At 28.8% G+C, this 20,846-nt stretch overlaps 2 protein-coding genes across 3 annotated transcripts in view; both read left to right on the top strand.

Moving 5' to 3' along the window:
- LOC136078078 (uncharacterized protein KIAA0825 homolog) overlaps nt 1-15,179 on the top strand; it is a 114,102-nt gene extending 98,923 nt beyond the window's left edge. Inside the window, exon 22 of one of the 2 annotated variants that reach the window (XM_065792915.1) lies at nt 14,811-15,179. In XM_065792915.1, coding sequence (XP_065648987.1) covers nt 14,811-15,152 — 342 coding nt within the window. In that variant the 3' untranslated portion in view covers nt 15,153-15,179. Of the gene's footprint in view, nt 1-6,202; nt 6,626-14,810 lie in introns of those variants that run through there. The other variant, XM_065792916.1, reaches the window with a different exon arrangement.
- A 1,430-nt stretch (nt 15,180-16,609) lies between these two features.
- LOC136078613 (uncharacterized) lies at nt 16,610-20,078 on the top strand. Its single transcript, XM_065794395.1, has 2 exons — nt 16,610-16,793; nt 18,730-20,078. The coding sequence occupies exons 1-2, from the start codon at nt 16,610-16,612 to the stop codon at nt 20,076-20,078; spliced, it is 1,533 nt and encodes a 510-aa protein (XP_065650467.1).
- The last annotated feature ends 768 nt before the right edge of the window (nt 20,079-20,846 follow it).

The raw sequence follows: 20,846 nt of genomic DNA, 5'->3' as shown, positions 1-20,846 counted from the left end.
GTTATCTTTTCAGGAAAGAATTCACTAAAATAATTCACTAATGCCCAATCATTAATATTGATATCAGTATTCATCAATTTTTGTGTATTAATGCAAGTATCTTCCAGCATGTGAAAAGAGTCAAATGTACTGCTCATTGATGTTACATAAGCTTTTAAACAGCATGATTGAGGTGAGAAATAATGGTATGAGCGAGTACCTTTGATGGCAGGAACATTCTCAAATCGTTTAGCAAGCACTTCATGTCTAATAGCAGCTGTTTCGGTTTCAGAAATGTAGATAAATCTGAAAAAGAGTTAACATAAATCATAATTCTATTTCCAAATATGTATTTAGTAAGGTCTTGTTTTAAGGAATCCTTTTCTATACTATTTGATTTTTTATAACTAAACATTCATACGTTATTTTTATTATTTTTGTTTAAATGCCTATTATGATATAGGATACTAGACATCAATTATTTGAAAAAATATCATAACCTAAATGTACATACACTTTGACAATAGCATGATATATACCTGATGTTTTTAATTTTTTCTTTAGCAACTAAGAACATGTCCCTCGGTGTCAAAATTTGATTGCCAATTGGCCTTTGAAGGGATAGGTTATGAATAACTCTTTTCACTGTACCACCTATTCCATCACATACACTTTTTCCATGTGCAGTCCCAAAAAAATGCCAGTCTGCTTTTAGTCCATAGTCTTTTTCATGAAAACATAGGTTTTTCAAATTAAACCTAAAATACAATAAGAAAAAAACCTATTCAGTTAAAGATTATCAATTTTGTATCCAATTTCAAAAACATCATTTCAAGGGCTGAAAATAGTTTGTCTAGAATAGGTAATTGTTATCAAAAAATTTTAAAAATATTGTGACATGAAAATTTAACCTATTTTTATATTGGCTGCTTGCACCATCAGTGAAATAATTGATCTTCTGAACTTGTGGATATTCCTCTTTCAGAATTGGTATGATTTTGGAAACATAACTGAAAACTGCCTCAGTATTGTGAAGTAGATTGCCAGATATAACACAATAACATTTGCTTTCTGGTGATTGGTTTCCATTTAAAGATTGCAGATATATGACAAATGGATGGAGAGTTGCTTGATTTTTGGAAAAATAGGATGACTGAACTTCATCTTGTATAATAAATGAAAAATTTTCAGCAAAATCCATTTGCATAATACATTCATTTGGCTTCATGTTTTCTTTGAGCTGGTTTAAAAAGAATGTCTGTGATTTGCTGACATAATGATGTTTTGTGAGGTTATATAACTTGTCTGTTAACTCTTCTAGAAACTTATCAGGACTTTTAACTATAGATTCCAAGGAGCATCTATCAGTCTTCAACCATTGCTTATAAGTTAGTTCATTTGCTGAATCCCCTAACAGTTCATTTAACTTTTTTACAATTCTCTTTTTTCCCGGACACTTCTCACACTCATGAAACATACATGGTTTATTTTCTATTGAACATACAGCTAAGGCCATCAGATCTTTTGACTTTATTTCATTTTTTAATGATTTAACCATAAGATTTGGATTTTGATGGTCAATACAAACACAGACTGTGTGTGTGCCAGATTTTCCTGCAACAATACAATGTTGTGGCCTTAAAAGAGCAAATGATGTCAGTCCCACCTTTACTACACCATTAGATTTTGATTCTTCTAACCATTTCTGGTAAAGTTCTGAAAGATTGCATAGTATGAGTCGTTTCTGAATGTGCTGTCTACCATCAACTGTCTTTATGCTAATGTAATCCTTTGCTCCTGGCAATAACCTGCTGTTACTATCATCCTCATAAAAGTTGACAATTTGATTTACAACTTCAGTAGTCAATTTTTTAGGATTTCTTATGTCTGTTGATCTCTCACCAAGGATTCCTTTAACATCCCGCAAAGCTCTAGCTTGCTTCACCATATATTGTGTTGTTTTAAATTCATTTATTGTTTCCTGAATAGTCCAATGGACTGGAGCTAAAGTGAGCAATTTTATTTTTTGTGAAATATTGATCTCACTACGAAACTTTTGTTTAAGCTGTTCTACAATAAAATCTAAAGAGGAACTTTTGAGCATACTAATTTGAAGCTCATCTCGTTCAGATGCATTCAATGATTCATTTAGCAACTTAACTTTCTTTTTTATTTTATTGTCTATTTGTAGCATACTCATGCTGGATGATCTTTTAATAGGAGACACACCAAATTTAACAAGACAAGGATTTATAGTATCAATTTGTGTGACAGAGTTATCAGGTGATATGTAATCTGGATCATGTCTCTTGTCAACTTCTTCAACATTCTTGATTTTTCTTACACAACCAAAACATATTTTTTTCCCAGGAATTAAATTAGAGTCCAGTTGATTATGCTCCAGAGTGACAGTATGTATGTATATGTATGTATGTATGTATGTATGTATGTATGTATGTATGGATGGATGCATGCATGCATGTATGTATGTATGTATGTATGTATGTATGTATGTATGTATATATGTATGTATACATACATACATACATACATACATACATACATACATACATACATACATACATACATACATACATACATACATACATACATACATACATGTATACATACATACATACATACATAAATACACACATACATGTATACATACATACATACATACATACATACATACATACATACATACATACATACATACATACATACATACATACATACATACATACATACATACATACATACATACATACATACATACATACATGTATACATACATACATACATACATAAATACACACATACATGTATACATACATACATACATACATACATACATACATACATACATACATACATACATACATACATACATACATACATACATACATACATACATACATACATACATGTATACATACATACATACATACATACATACATACATACATACATACATACATACATACATACATACATACATACATACATACATACATACATACATACATACATACATACATACATACATACATACATACATGTATACATACATATGTATACATACATACATACATACATACATACATACATACATACATACATACATACATACATACATACATACATACATACATACATACATACATACATAAAATCCAACAATTAAAAACACATACAAATAATGTAATGAAAAAAATGGAAACAACCTGCAATAGCAAAGTTTATTGAACAGAAAAATATCAAGGTAAGTTATTTTGAGTTATAAATGCTTATATATTTACATTTGCAAAAGGGTATATTATATAGAATCATTGCATTTTTAGATAAATAGTTAAAATTAACTAATAAAATTGAAACTCATACTTTGTTAAAAAACTTATTAAAAAAAAACATTAAATCAATATTGTAATGGCTTGATTAGTCTTGTCATACTTCATATTGCCAGTAATGTATGAACCCACTGTCCTACTATTGCCTTGAATTATTAGCAATTCAATCAACTATAAAAAAATCATCATAATAAAGATTAAATCGCAATGTTATGATTAACTAAATTTTTTTTTGAGTGTCACCTTTTAAAAATAATGCAGGCTCTATATAGTTATTACCCCTTTAGTTGTGCTCCTATCCGGTATAAAGTCCAGATCAGGGAGAAAGTAACCAACCATATCTCTTTTTTTTTAAGAAATGACTTATGATAGGCTACATCCCTCACATGGGCCAGAAAGCAGGTTGGAGGCGCACTGGTTTCCAATAACACTATTCAGCCCTGATAATTGAAAAATAGGGTTAATAAAAAATGGTGCCATTTTTGTTGTGAACATGACAAGTTTGTGATGTTTACATTTTTATATAGTTAGATCTAATGGCCTTATTTGCTGTTAACATCAGATCAATACAAAGTGTTAGAAAAATTTACGAGCCATCCCCAAATGGCTGAAAATGGGACTTTTTAGTAAAGTGGACTATATATTTTTAGATAAAACTGATTTCTAAAATGTACCAAGCTGCTTATATTTTGCCAATTTGTTGTAGACCATTGTAGCTAATTAGAAAACTAACATGTAAGGACTTGTTGATGAATAGAAAAATACTACGGTTAACTTCATTTTGCCTTTATTTAGCATTTTTTAGAATTTTTCCAAAGTTTAGGAGGCTGTAGTTTTTTTCTAACATGATACAAGCTAATGAAAATCACAAATTTTAAGACAGAAATATCTAGAAAATAGTTCTAGAAAAAATTAGCCACTTGCTGAAAGTTAGAAAAAAGTTATAAGGCCTTAAAGTTGTCTATTTTTACCATTCGAGGAACCGAGGGGGGCTACCTGAGAGTGTTTGTAAGGCTATAATTTCTAAACCATTGCACTTGGAACTCTGAAATTGCACATTTAACCTATTTACATCATTTAGATAATGATATGTAAAAATCAGGAAAATCAGAGATGGTACCCCACAAAGTTTTCTTGAAATTGGTTAAAATATAATGATCTGACCCCATTATGAAATCCTTAATTAAGTTCCACTAAACATAGTATTTGTGTAGCATAATCAGATGTAAAAATAATTTCTTTTAGCATGTTTTTTGTGTAGTAAAGATTGTAGTTTAAATAGTCATGAGTATTGTAAAATATGTTTTGATATATTTTTTATTTTCAAAGATAACCGATTTGTCTAGAAAATGAATTACGTTATAGATATTTTTGTTTTCATTGAATTTCGTACCAAAGTCAATTGTAAAGCTAAATAAATCATGTAATTCTGCAAGTGAATTTTTAAACTTGGTAATGTCAAGATTTTTTGGCCTTATGTTTAAAACAAATAAAAATACACGTCTAAACTTAAAACTGTTCAGTATTTTTTCTATTGAGAAATATGCATAAATTCTAATCATCTTTTATATCTTTTGTTTCTTTACAATTGGAGGTAAGATTATGTGAAGAAATTAGCTTAAATGTGAGTCTATCCCAGCAATAATGTGCAGACTTTTTAAGTCTTTAGTTGGTTTCATTTCAATAAATAAAGAGCTAGATTCTTGAACCTTTTTAATAACTTCATTGCACTATGGAATTTCAGGAATTACATAAAAAGTACTAAATTTCTATTCAAAATTTGTTTAGTCTATTTCTTTTTGTATTAGATGTATTTAGCAATCAGTTTTGAAAGATTTTTAGATTTTTCATAGTTACAACACAGCAATTAAATATTTGTATTACCAAATAAAAGCATTCACCATAGCTCTACTAATTGAAATTTTCAAAGGTCTCTAGCACTTGGTATTAGTGTATATATATATATATATATATATATATATATATATATATATATATATATATATATATATATATATATATATATATATATATATATAGAGAGAGAGAGAGAGAGAGAGAGAGAGAGAGAGAGAGAGAGAGAGTGTTGATACATTGACTATCTTATAGCCTGTTGCTACAATGGAGTGTTGCTACATCAACTATCTTATAGCCTAACTCGCAATGGAGTGTTGCTACATCAACTATCTTATAGCCTGACTCGCAACGGAATGCTGCTGCATCGGCTATCTTATAGCCTGACTCACAATGGAGTGCTGCTACATCGACTGAGGGTTTGGTTAGGGCAGGCAGTCTATTATTTAAGGAAAAAAAAATTATACATATGTGTGTGTGTGTGTGTGTGTGTGTGTGTGTGTGTGTGTGTGTGTGTGTGTGTGTGTGTGTGTGTGTGTGTGTGTATATATATATACACACACACACACATATATATATCTGTATATATATAATTAATTTCTAAATGCTGTGATGAAAATGAGTTTCTATTAAGCAACTTCAGTTGATGATTGAGATGTTCCTAAATATGCTCTAAAGGATTTAAATCTGGGTTTTGAGAAGGCCAGTCCTAAACTCGAATTTAAAAAACTATGATTGAATTTGCTTCATGAATTTGCACAGTACTTTGGATCATTGTCTTGCTGGAAAATCCATGTGGCAACATAACATCTTGATTATTTATAAATATACATACTGATCTATTACATTGCCACCAACATGTTTAACTGGTTGGCATTTGATTCTTAGGAGCAAATCTTTCAATTTTTGGATGTCTCACATCGCTACCGAACATGCGAAACTTTGATTCATCACGGAATAATACTTTTGGCCATTCTATTAAGTCCAATGCAAATGATTTTTTTGCAAATTACTTTCAGGCTAAGCGATTCTTTGATGATACTAAAGGTTTCTTGGCAGGACAACAACCAAACAAATTTTGCTGGCACAGGCGATGCACAGTGATAATAAAAAAACCGTAAAAACTAAATAAAATTTAGCATAAATTGTAAATAAACATGTTATAAAATAAAAATATTTGGATCAAAGATTTCAAATTTATTAATAAAAACTTTTTTTATGCACAGCTGCGACACGTACAATGCTTGCTTACTTTTTGTTAAAGTTATAGAATCTTCAAAACAAACTCTAATGATGTGCCGGGTGCCCGGTTCAGACCCCGGGACTCGGTAATTCGGCTGTGTTCCCGGGTACCTGGAATCGACCATTTTTTTTACAGTACCCGGCAACAGGTATCTTAAAAGAAACTTTTAATAAACATTTACCTTAAATGCTGTAACTATATGTTTAAGTGGTACTTTGAATTGTTTCAAAATATTATTAACATGATTGCTTTTAGTTTTAGCTTCAATCAAACTTGATGATATAAGTCTAAGAGTGTTATGTATTCAATAATCACAAAACCTTATTTACTCAATATAGATGTGTCTCACTTAAAATATATTTTTTCATTTTATTCACACTACAGTTGAGGTCTACTCTCAACTGTAATGCCACAATTATTTTAGTAAGACAAGTTGAGATCGTTCATAAAGTACATACACTTGGATGCAAGAGAGGGGGTCTGCAAATATGAGACAAGGGGCAGGGGTCAATTATAAAAGTGAGGAAACACTAAATTAAAAAAATATCATAAAATGTTGCATAGGTACTTTTAGGGAGGTGGGGGGTACTCAAAAAGGCGTATATCAAAATATGGAAGTACTTTAAGGACAACCCCTTATTCCAAATATTAGCAACCTATTATTATTTAATAATTAGAAACTTGATATATTTAAGCAAACTTAATTAGCGCAAATTAGTTAGTGTTATTTTGTGAAAAAACAATTTAGCGCAAAAGATTTCTCAAGCTTTCATTCCATCTTTTTAATATAAAATATGTGCCGGGTACCCGGACTCGGACCCCTTTTTTTTTTCTGGGTACCCGGAATCGGGGACTCGGCATAAACTGGTTCCGCCACATCTCTAACAAACACATTATCTTGATACATTACTCTACTTAATATTTTTAAGTTTTTAAAGGATGTTATACATAGAGAAAATAACTGTATTCTTTTACATTTAATTTATTATTTACATTACAATTAATTTAATAACTTCATCTGGTAACGGTTTTCCTTGATAACTCTTATGGTTTCTAAAAGGTATACTGGATACTTTTGGATCTGATCTTACTAGAAGGTAGTGCATCTGATTCATTATAGTGTTTAACCTTGATATTTTTGACATATGTTCAAGTCTAGAATTTCTTATCTGTTTATTTAAACTCTCTAGTGCATCTTCCAAATTTACCCCAGTTGGCAAAGGTAATTTATGTGATATAGAAGAACTATGCAATAGCAGTTTATATAGAGTAGGAGATAAAATATACCAGTCATACTAACTCGTTACATGTTTAGCTTTTTCAGGGCAATATAAATCTAATTCATTGATACTAATAGGATATCTACAAGATATGGTTATGTGAATATTATGCAATTTTTTAATTATACCAGAATCAACTTTAGTAATTTCAGAAAAAACTTCATTATTTTTAAATGCCCTTCTGGCAGTATTGTCGTCATTGGTATTGCCAAACCCATGTCAACATATTGGGCTTAACCGTTCTTTGAAAAAGAAACTGAATCTCTTTCTTTCTTAAGTTTACAGATAATTTCTCCTCAATTGTTTTTGGCTTATACTTTTTAGTTTCCATTTTATAAATTGAATAAAAAATTAACTCCAAGCATTTTATCCAGCAATCCAAAGCTGAAATTTCGAGCACCAAGGCTGACTCATTTTCAGTTTTTGCATTTGTTCATTTTGTTGGGTTTAGCAATGCACATATTGCAGGATTGAGTGGATTTCGTCTCTGTAAGTGCGTTAACTACTTTATTATCAAAAATTGTGAGATCAATCCTATAGCTAATATTATAGGTCACCATGCTTCCTGCAATTTTAAAAACTTTGCAAAACCTCTTTAAGGTATTTATTTGATTTTTTAGATCTGATTCTTCTTCTCAGGATAAAATTGGACTCTTTTTTTTATATTGTTGCACTTTTTTGTTGAGTTTCAGAACGGTTTAGCACTTTTTGTGCTTTGAAAGAATGAATACCATGTTTGTTTCTAACTTTTGCAACAAAACTATGAGAAAATCCATATATTTTTGCGCGTTCCCTTAGTGAAAGGCTTGGGTTATTCTTAAAAATGTTAACCAGTTTTCTAACTAGTTTAATATCTTTAAAACTTTCTTTTCTTCCACCACCAGATTTGCGTTTGATCGATTTTGTTTGAGAAAAACGTTGAATAACACGACTAACGGTGTATGGATGTATTTGCAATGATTTTGCTATCGAATTGTAGCTATTATTAGGATTTTGTAAATATTTATGCATAATTTTTTCTCTTATGTCTTCTTCTTTTGTCATTTTTAAAAATAATTTCAAGTTAAATCCAAAAACTAACATATTTTTTTTGAAACCACAACATGTTATAAACAAAATACAAAACAATTAAAAAGATTTTAATGCAACCACTGAAAAAAAATGACGTGCTTATTCTTTCACATTTATTTCGTGTACATGCTTTAAGTTCTTATAAATACTTTGACTTTAATGCTCCATCAAAACCTTTGACTTAATGCTCCATCAAAACCAATCTTTCCATATAAAATTTTAAATATAACGTTATTTTGACCACCTTCTGAAATGATTGATTTGCCAAATCAATCAATTCAGTTATTCTTTTAACAGTGTGATCTAACATGCTTTAAAGAGTACATTTTGCAGACATTTCAGAAAAATGTATATTTTCAGCATTTCAATTTTTCAACTAAAATATCGTGCAAGGTAGGATAAAAATGTACATCGTGTACAAGAGCTGAGTTTCTGATCATTTGATATTGTTTATCGCTGAGATCAGTGTTTATTTTTTTAATGCAAGAGTTTCCTCTACACTCATGTTAATGGGAAAAGTTTTATACAAAGTTTCATCGACCTTTTTGATCTCTAAAACATTAGACATTATTATTTTAAATAGATGTTTTTTTTTTCTCCAGCAGCATTTGCACTTCTTGCAGAAGCTAAAGATAGAGCTTTTTCTTTTGCTTCACTCTCCAAGAACACTCCATTGTTTATGGGGCCTTCCAGAACCAAAATGGCTGTTTTTATTGATCATAAGATTTCTTTGAAGTCAATGATTTTCTTTTTGTATAAATGTATCATAATTCCACATTGTTTTAGTTTTTTCTTCACCTTTGAAATAAATATAACTAAAGCAACCAGTACTTAATTTTTCTTTGCAAACTTCTTCAGTATTTTTTATTTCATTATTCCTTATGCGAAATCTTTCCGTAATCTTAATTTATCCACTCCTAATTCACGCTTATTTAGAATTTAATCTCTTCATTGTTATTGTTTTTAAAAACCATCTATGTAATAAAATTCAGAAACATTTCAAATTACTTTACATATTTTTTTACTTATTGTTTTAAATGTTATATTGTTATTGCTTTAACAATTGTCACATTAGATTTACTGTAATAATATTATATTACTAAGTTACTTTCATATTACAGGAAATACAAAGAGTTAAACTTTTTTAGACATCTTGTACTTATCAAATAATAAATCATTCTTCAAAATAGACAATAAATATCTTAACAAACTACTAAATAGTATATAATGACAAAAGCCTGTTTTTTAGAACTATATTTAAAATTTATGGTTTAAAAAATTATTAGAACAAGTTCTGCAAGTAAAAAACTCAAATTAAAATTTCTCGCCATTTTCATTTGTTTTAATATAATAAGTATTTTAAAAATTGACGGAAAACACGGTTTTTATTGGTTCAATAACATTTGAATTTCTTTATTAGCAGGAGATCACAGTAATCCCTTTATATTCTAAAAGTAAAAATGTTAATTTTCTGGAAAAAGTATATATATTCTTGGAATTTGGCAGAACATTTTTTAGCTGATAAATAAACCAAAAAAATACAATTATTTGCTGCTTTTTTTTTAGAAAAGTCTTTAAATTTTTTTTCTTTTTAATGTATTTGAAATATATAGAGACAAAAGATTATCTCAAAAATAAATGTACACTTTTATTTAAATTAAAAATACTCTATATTAAATAAAAATCTCATATTTTTCAGGTTTCTTTGAAAATAATATCAAATTTTTTCAACTTCTTTTAACTATAAAAATACAAAATAAAAGTTTTAAGAAAAAGTTATTATTACTTTTGAAATAAAAGTTTATTGTAATTTTACATTATTTAAAAAAGGACACTTAATTTATAAAAACGTTGTGAGGGGTTTATTGCCATTTTTTGTTATTTTGAGTCACTGTGTCATTTAATTCGACCGCTTTTGCAAGGATGTTGTTTTGAGTGTTTTAACAAAATTCTGTATTGATGTTCTGTAGTTATCTTTGGCTTAACTTAGCGATCGTTGTTTTTAAGTTTCTTTATATCTTTAGGGTTTCTATATCTCAAAAAATTTCTTATAAGGAATCTTTCTACAAAACGTGTTATTAAATTTTTATTTTCTCGTGACAATCTCTTTGATTTTTCTATTTGAAGTTAAAAATTATCTTCAGTAAGTTGATTTTTTTAAATACGTAAATACGATATGTATAATTATATAAATATGTTTTTCTTAATAAAGTTTTGATTTTTTTATGGAGCTGTTATAAACTTTTGCGTGACTATGTTTTCATTAAAATTTTAATTTCTTCCTTATTTTACAAGTTATATGTCTTTTGAGTTAATTATGCTCTGTAGTCACATTAGAGACACAATCAGTAAAATTTTTGTTTACATTGAAAAGGCAAAATGTTATGACGAAAACACTTGAAATTTTTTTCAAAGTAATATCTTTACTTGCTAACATTTTGCATAGGTTGAAATCTAATTTATTTTGTAAGAAGATTGATTGAAGAAGCCAGTGATTCTCAACCTTTTGTTGCGGCACACTTTTAACGATTTCACAATTTTTAATGGATTTAAATATCTATTCCCGTTTAAATTTTTTTTTTAATCTTATTTAATTATGTTACCACTGCGGACCAGATATGAGTTTAGGTTTGATGGAGTGTCACCTGGGATTTTTTCACTGATAAGTTATTGTTATAATTATAGTAAAAAGATTTAATCATATTTAAAATTAGTTTAAATTTCTAATAAAATAAAATTGTCAAATCAATTTTTAAATAAAATGTTCAAATGAGTTAGTAAAGATAAACTGAGTACCGAGTTTTACGTAGAAGACCTCTTTAATTCGCCGTATAATCATTTAAACTAAAATTTAAACTTGCTTTAAAATGTTACTGTTGCGTATTTAGTATACTAGACTACAAATTTGACTTATTCAAATAGCTAAAAAATCAAAGAGCACTTCTCCGTTAATGAAAATTGTCTGGATGTTACTCTTACCAATAAGTAATAATATTTATTAAATAAAAGTACAAAATATATTATGTCTGGAAACAGTTTCTTACGTGATTCGGTTTGTGCAGTGTGTTGGGTTGAAAAAAGTGCAAGATGTAAGTCGCTATCTGAAGTCACCAACCGAATACAAGATATTATCAAACTCTACATATATGATGGTTATGATAAAAATATTATGAGTTTTTCTAATGTCATATGTAGTAGTTGTAAACGAAATTTATACCTTCTTAAGAGCGGCCATACTTCTAGGGGATCATGGGGACTTCAAGTTGCTAAGGTATTTTTTTATACTAATACTAGTTATATTATAATACATATAATTTATATGTATACTATTTCAATTTTATGTAAAAAAGTTATATTTGTGTGTGTGGATGTACTATATTGGTGGACATTTATTCCTGTTTATGCAATTGTTAACAATAAATTTCAACAATCCATTATTTATAGTATATATTTAGACATATTTTAATATAAAAGATAACTAAAGCAAATTATTACAAACAAATCTCTTTGTATAATTTATTGTTAAGTTGTAGTAGAATTTTGTTAATTTATAGTCTGAAATGCTTTAGATTGATTGGGCCAACAAAAAGCGATCTTCTGATCCATGTTTGGGTGTCACTATTCCAACATTTAGTGAACCGAAAGTAGCTGAAAACGTATGCATTATTTGTTTTCTTGTTACTGGACGAGGCATTTCTCATCAGTGTACCCAAGCTGCTGCTGTAGACAACTTAATTGGTCACTGTTTACAATTAGGAGAATATGCAGAACAAATAGCCAGTGCTTTAATTAAAAAAAAAGATGGAGAGCGAAGGTATAGAAAAAGGGACATTTTTTAAACTAAAAACACGAGGAACACCTATCTCTATTAGAGTTGGAGCTCCCAATTTAAAGAGTAACAGAAGCAGTAAACAACTTTCTCTTCAAACAGTCATGGAACTTCAAGTCTCTCTTGAACTTTCTGATAATGCAACTAAAAGATGGTGGAGGAGGCTTCCTTAAAGTTGTTGTGAATGTTTTTGAAGAACAAAAATTTGAAAATAAATATATGAATAGTGGCGTTCAATATTATAGCGATTGTTGAAGATACTCCTGAAAAATATGAAAACCTTAGATTAGTGCTTGAGAAACTTATTTATAAACTTTGGCATATATATAATTCTGACATATATAAAATTCGCCGAATGGTCACACACGAGCAGTGAACGCCTGAGGGAAGAAATGAAGTACATTAGAATAGAGGAGAATTATTTTTCAAACAAAGCATATTTTGACAGTTGTCAAGACAAAAATAAAGATTAATAGAGGAATATTTAAAATAAGACAGACAATGCACCTGAACAGTACTAACAATAATAATAATAATAAAAAAAAAATTGTTATATAAATACTAATATGAACTAAGATAAACAAAAAAAATATATCACCAAACAAAAAATAAATAAAACAAAAAATACATTAAAAAAATAAAAAGTACGCATACAACAATGAAAGGCCTCAGAATGGACAAAAAATAGTCCAAAGTTTATAAATAATGAAAAATATGAAAACCTTAGATTAGTGCTTGAGAAACTTAATCTTGAGGATGCAAACTATTATATTGCTTTTGATCTTAAATGTGCCAATTTTGATCTTAAATGTGTATTATTTGGTCTTTCATCGCACGCATGCAAAAAAGCTTGTTTGTGGTATAGTGGCAAATGTACGCTTGATATAGGAACTCTTAGAACTATTGACAATCTTGATTCCTGTTATGAAGCATATATTAAAAATGAATCTATCAGATCGTCCATGAAGGAATTTGATAACATTGTGAACAAACGCCTAATATATCTTAACACTGATAAAAATACTTTTCTAGAAAATTAGATAAAATAGAGCAGTAGATAAAATAGCAGGGTTTCTTTTAACTGAGTGGGATGGTTTTGAGTTGTGGTTGAAAAAACACTATATAATTAAAAGAGGATATCATGGAGTTCGTTGGGATGAGAATAATGCAAATAAAATTTTAAAATTGATTGATGAACTTCAACATGAAGTGCAACTTAAAATACCTTATCTACTTCCTGTAATCCAAAGCTTAAGAGCTTTTAAATCTGTAAAAGAAGCTTGTTTTGGAAGAAATCTCGATCCTGACTCAGAACACAAAATAGCGTTGTTTAAAGATGCTTTTCTATGCCTACAAGAGACAGCTTCTTCACTCGGAAAGACACTAACAGTGTCATGGAAAATCCATATTATATGCTGCCATGTTTTTCCTTTTGTAAAGCATGCAGGATGCGGCTTGTCAAAGTATGCAGAACAGTGTGGTGAGGCGATTCATGCAAAGTTTAAGCTTACGTGGCAAAGATATAAACGTAATATAGATCATAAAGATTATGGAGATTAAAAACTGCTGTTGTTGATTTTGGAATTAAAAGATTATAATATTGTATAGTTATAGAAATTATGCTTTGTAAAATTTTTCAATTTTTATTATATTGTAAAATAAAGCTGCCTTAGAAAATGTTGTGGCATTGAAGCAAAGGGACAAATATAACCCATAATTTTAGACATCCCATGCCCACCTGTGTTAAATAGGCTTTCAATAAAAACTTTTTTACTGACATAACCTAAATTAAAATTAATCAATAGATTTCAAATTTCATCAACAAATACTTTGGCATTCAAGAGTTGTGGCCATGTAAAATTAACGACCCCCTCATTTTTGTTGTTGGGGGAGGGGGTTCATAGTTTTGTGATTTTTTCACTCTTAGCAAGTGAAAGTGATTTTAAATATGATTAAATCATGTTAGTATAATGAAAACAATACTTAATCAGTAAAAAAATCCCAGGTGACACTCCATCAAACCTAATATGCCTTCTGGTCCACAGTGTTACCATATTTAAAATTTTGCACACTTTTAGAACTTCGCGGCACGCAAAAGTACCGCGGCACAATGGTTAAGAATCACTGTTGTAAGATAATGTTATTAAAATTTGTAACAGCGTAATTATGAACATAAATGATGAAATATTTTTATTATATTTAAGCAATCTGTGAAAGAATTTATTATAAATAAAAATGCTGTCAGCATTGAAAAGCTGCACGAGAATTTTAATACATTACTTAAAACTCCGGAAATCGATTTTAATCCTTTATCTGAGTTTAAAATGGTTGGTGAGGAATGCTTAGAGTATCCTGAATTAGCTCTCTCTAATTATGATTGGAATATGTTTTTTCCGATGGTTCCTTTCTCTAAATGGAAAACTCTGCTGATGAATAAATTTCAATTTCAAGAATCTGCCGAGAGTACCTTATTTGAACATGAAAAGGATGCTATTAAAAAGATTAAAAAGTTTATAACATTAAATGAAAAAATTACTGTAAAGTAATAAAAGTAAATAGAATAAATGTTATTTAAATAAATGTATATAATTTTGTAATATAAAAGTGTAAATACTTTCAAAGAATATAAAATATGAATAAAAATATTTTACTTAACAAAAAATATTGTTTTTTATCTAAATAAATATAACTAAACAATGAAATTTCAAATCAACAATTTAAAAAGTTAATAAAAAGTTGTTATAAAAATGAAAAATAAACTACTAAAAAAGAATAAACCCTGAAAAAAGCATTAATGTTCCTAGACTTAAATTTACTTTTTTATCCGTCCTTTAGTAATAAATTTGAAGTTCTTTATTATCCGTCCTTTAGTAACAAAAAATAAATAAAAAATAACTTAATCATCCGTCCTTTACACCTTTTCAAGATGTAATTGAGAACTTGAAAGTTGTAATTAAGAAAAGTAAGATGTAATTGAGAAATACAATATGTAATTTAGAAGTCGCAATATGTAATTAAGAAACACAACAAGCAATTAAGAAAGTTTAAAATGTAATCGAGAAACCCAAAATGTAAATAAGAAATTGGAATATGTAATTTGAAAAACAAAAGTTGTAATTAAGAAATTGTAATATGTAAATGAGAATACATTATTTGTAACTGCGAATTCAATGTAAGCTTAAAGGTCATAAAAGATCTTCTTGGACATGCATTTTAATAAGTTGATAATATCAAATTTAGCGTTTGTATTAGGCCTGTAAATCGAGCCGAACGAGCCAAGCTTGCCAAGGCTTGGCTTGGCTCGTTTACATATTAAGAGTGTTCAGGCTCGGCTCGAGCTCGTTTCGAACATAAGATTCTTTGTTCGAGCTCGGCTCGTTAAGCTTTAATATTGTTTGGGCTCGGCTCGTTTAACATGTTGCTCGAGCTTGACCGGTTTAAAACTCGAAATAATTATTGTAACCTGTTAGTTTAAAGCCCGTTTAGTAAAAAAAAATTGTTCGTTAAAGGCTCGTTTGTAAATAATTTTTATTATATATTAATATATATAATATCACAATTTTATTTATTACATATATATATTATTATAATATAAATAAATATAAATATGTATATATATATATATATATATATATATATATATATATATATATATATATATATATATATATATATATATATATATATTCGAGCTTTAATCAAGCCTATATGAACGAGCCAATGATGTTCAAGCTCGGCTCGTTTAATAAACGAGCCTTATTTTTTGTTCAAGCCCGGCTCGTTTACCATTCGAGCCGAACATGAACGAACTCTTGTCGAGCCGATCACAAACACGAGCCCGGATTTACAGCCCTAGTTTGTATGCACCAGCAATACAGTAATACAGTAATGGAATTGAAAGTCTGTTATTCAATTAAATCCGTGCAAGCATTTATTTCACCAATTTTGTTTTCAACTACTTCTGGAACAACCAGAACCACTTATTCCAATTTGTAGACATGAAATGCATACAACTGAACAAGTTGAAAGAAAACATTATATTTTATCTTCATCGAATGATAGAAGAAGAGTAATTGAATGTGCTGAGCGAAACAACGATTGGGTGACTCTGGCGCAAACTTTAGGTCTCAAATATAAGACAGCATATAATTGGGTCCGCAGCAGAAATTTAAATTTTATTGGAAGAGGTAGTTTTAAAGCAAAAAAATTACCCGGTGATTAAATCGAAGAAACACTAACATGAGTTGAAAATGACTGTCATTTGACACTGGTGGTCATTAAAACAAGGGTATTAGAAAAATTTAATATTAGCGTCAGTACAACCGCTTTTGCCAATTACCTCGAAGGCAGACTATTTTCATTTAAAAAAAGTGCACCCTTGCGCACTTTTTTAGTAGGCTCCTTAGCCTACTACAATGAATAGTAATGACAACAAATAAAAAAGAGCTGAATATGTTAGGAACATTAACGAACACATCACAAATGATCATCAGGTAGAATGAAACAAGTTTTAATTTTTTTGTAGAAAAACGTAAGGACGTGCCAAACAGGGGAAGAGAGCAATAATGAAAATACCTTCTTTAAAAGGAACAAACATACATTTGATTGCAGCTATATCAACAAAAAATGTCGTCATGATGAAACTTGTTGAGAATCATTTAAAGCAGATTCTTGTAACGAGTGGATGTTGGTTTTGTTAAACCAGTGGGTTACATTTGGGAATCGTTTAGAGGATTTGGTCGTCCAAATCCTTTAAACGATTCCCAATAAATTTTATCTATTATTCATCTGAAATCTCAATTAAATTTTTCACAAACAAAAATAAAAAAAAGTTTTAATTGATACCTAATAAGATTTTTCAAGTTACCGCCTAAACCTCAGATGCCTTTATCATGACTTTTTATATTTTATTGATATTATATTACTATTTCCAGCCTTAAATTAAAAAGTATATTAGCACTTCAAAATACAAAGAACTTTGTATTCTTTATACTTTTCTCAATTACAACTTTTATTTTCTCAATTACATCTTACGTTTCTTAATTACAACTTTCATCTTCTAAGTTACATCTTTCATGTTATAAATTACATCTTACGTTTCTTAATTACGACTTTCATCTTCTCAATTACATCTTACGTTTCTCAATTACATCTTGAAAAGGTGTAGTAATAAACCTAAAGTAACTTAATCATCCGTCCTTTAGTAATAAACTTAAAAATAATTTATAACCTATCCTTTAGTAATAGTTTAACGAACATTTAATTTAGTTTTTGAAAAATTTTTTATAGACTTTATTTTAAAACTTTCTAGCCATTGTTTTTTCGCCTTTTTTTTAAATGCTAACAACCGCAGGTAATACAGTTGAAGAATAGTATTCTATATTCTGCTCAATATCTGCGAATAGAGCGATAATTTTTGTATTTACTTTATTACTTTATTACTTTATTTAGTTACGAGACATTAAAAACTTTAATAAAAATATGGTTTAAAGATTATATATGGTTATAAAAATATATTTCTAACAGTTATTTATATTATATTTGCAAGATAATTTTAATATGGAAACATTTTTATCGCAATTCGTACAACTTAATGTTAAATTTTGTAAAACAAAATTTGTTGTAAAAAAACTGTTTTGGTAAATAAAAAATTTCAGATAATTTAATTTTCAACCGTTTACATATTTTTTAAAAGTTAACATCTTAGATAAGCTTTATAAGTTTTGTTTTGTTAAGATTGGAGGTTGGATGAGATTTACTAAATAATTTGATAATTTATATGTAGGTGATCCTATTGTGCTTACTATAATTCGCATTGGGTAGTTATTAGTTGGTTTGTGTGCTTTGATGACACCATATAATTTCAACAACATAATTTCAATCAAAAAGTTAGAAGAATTTATAAAATCATGTGTAAATAATAAAGATTTTCAAAAAATTACAAACATTACAGATAAGTCCTACGAATATATGTTTTTGCGATCGAGAAATAAACTAAAAAACAAATTTGATTTATTAATCAAGGAAAGTAGATATAAAGATAATGATAACCAAAGAAAATAAAAGAAGTAACACTTAATTTATGTGCTGATAATATCCCAACACATCACAAAAAATTACTAGATTTAGGACCTAACTTTGTTCCAATTCCGAGTAAAGTTCCATATATGGATATAATAAGTATAACTGAAACGGCAGCTTTAAAGTTAAAATATTCAAACAAAAATACTGATGCAAATAAACTTAGAAAAGATGTACTTCGAGTTTTGAAAATTCATAAACCGGTTTGTACAAATTTAGATAAGGATCAGTTTAAAGCTCTCAAAGAACTTAAGTCTAGCAACACAATTAGTATTTATCCGTTCGATAAAGGATCAGACTTTGTTCGAATTAATAAAACCAATGCTCTTAAAAAAATTGAAGAACAACTTGGAAAATCTAAAATCATAAACTATGATCCAACTCAAAAACTCCTTCGCAAAGTTCAGAATACTTTACGAAATCTGAAAACAAAGTTTACAAAAAATGAATATAGATCAATTTATCCAAGTGACGCCACTCCTCCACGATTATATGGTGTCATCAAAGCACACAAACCAACTAATAACTACCCAATGCGAATTATAGTAAGCACAATAGGATCACCTACATATAAATTATCAAATTATTTAGTAAATCTCATCCAACCTACCTCCAATCTTAACAAAACAAAACTTCGAAATTCAAAACAGTTTGTTAAATGTGCTCAATCATGGTATATCGATCCTGGTGAATTTCAAGTTTCCTTCGATATTGTTAATCTTTACCCTTCAATACCAGTTAAAGAATCAATCGATATTTTATTAGAACAGCTCCGTAACAGTCCTGTCTTTAAATCAAAATTATCTTTTTCAGAAATAAAAATACTTTTAGATTTGTGTTTGTCAAATTGTTATTTTTTACATGAAAACAACATACACACATTGGAAGATGCTGGTCCTATAGGTTTATCATTAATGGTAGTAATGGCAGAGAGTTTTCTACAACATTATGAAGAAAAAGCGTTACTACAGGCACAATATCTTACACCACCGATATGTGTAAAATCATTTAAAAGGTATGTAGATGATATCCATTCCCGTTTTATAAATGAGGCAGAATCAGAACGTTTTCTCGACTTGTTAAATAATCAACACACAAATATCAAATATACAATTGAAAAAGAAAGTGATTCACGCGCAATAAATTTTCTCGATCTCTCAATAACAAATAACAAATCCGGAACATATCTTTTTAATATCTATCGCAAAGATGCAATTACTAATGTGCAAATAAAGCCGCATTCTTGTCACGATCCAAAAATAATTTATGGTGTATTTAAAGGTTTTATCCAAAGAGCTTTTGCATTATGCAGTAAAGAACACATAAATCACGAATTAAAGTTTCTAACAAAAATGTTTACAGAAAATGGTTATAACAAGAAAATACTTTAAAACATTGTCAAAAAAATAAAAAACAATAAGCAAAATAATCAACAAAACAACAACAATAACATCAATAAACTAGAACCAAATTATATTTCTCTACCATGGGTACCAAAATTAAGTAATCAATTAAAACAGATATTTAAATGTCCAGTTTTTAAATCACCAAAAAACCTTCAACAATTAATAACTCAAAAAAACATGCCTCGACTTCCCAAGAACTCTTATCCTGGAGTATACAAACTGGAGTGTTCGTGTGGAAAGCTCTATGTAGGTGAAACAAAACTCAAGGTTTCAACTCGCATTTGCCAACATCAAAAACATACTTTTGAGGGAAAATGGAAAAATTCGGCCGTAGCGGGGCATTCCAGAAATTGCCATGGTGCCTTTGGCTGGAATAATAACAACACTGTTAAAGTAGAGAAAGACTATTTTAAGAGAAAAGTGAGAGAGTCCTTGGAAATACAGTTTCACCAGTGTTCTCCGGGTGAAGGTGGTTTGAATGAAGACCACGGTGATTACGTCACATCGTCGTTTTGGAAACCTTATTTTTCTTTTTTAAGACGCAAGAACACATTGCATTGAAGTTTTATTATTTGTTTGTTTTTTTAACGGTTTTTTATATTACTTGAATAACGAGGGTATATATAACCCCTAGAAATATTGTAAATTATTATAAGAAAGAGGATAAGTTTACATACTATACCAGATGTTTCATTTTAATTAAACCGTTTACATATCTTTTTTATATCAACCAACCAGTTTGTATTTAAAATG

This window comes from Hydra vulgaris, chromosome 03 (assembly GCF_038396675.1).
Source record: "Hydra vulgaris chromosome 03, alternate assembly HydraT2T_AEP".
In the NCBI taxonomy this organism is placed as follows: Eukaryota; Metazoa; Cnidaria; class Hydrozoa; order Anthoathecata; family Hydridae; genus Hydra; species Hydra vulgaris.
Note: the sequence above shows the minus strand (reverse complement) of the source record. Positions and strands in the feature narration are given on the sequence as shown.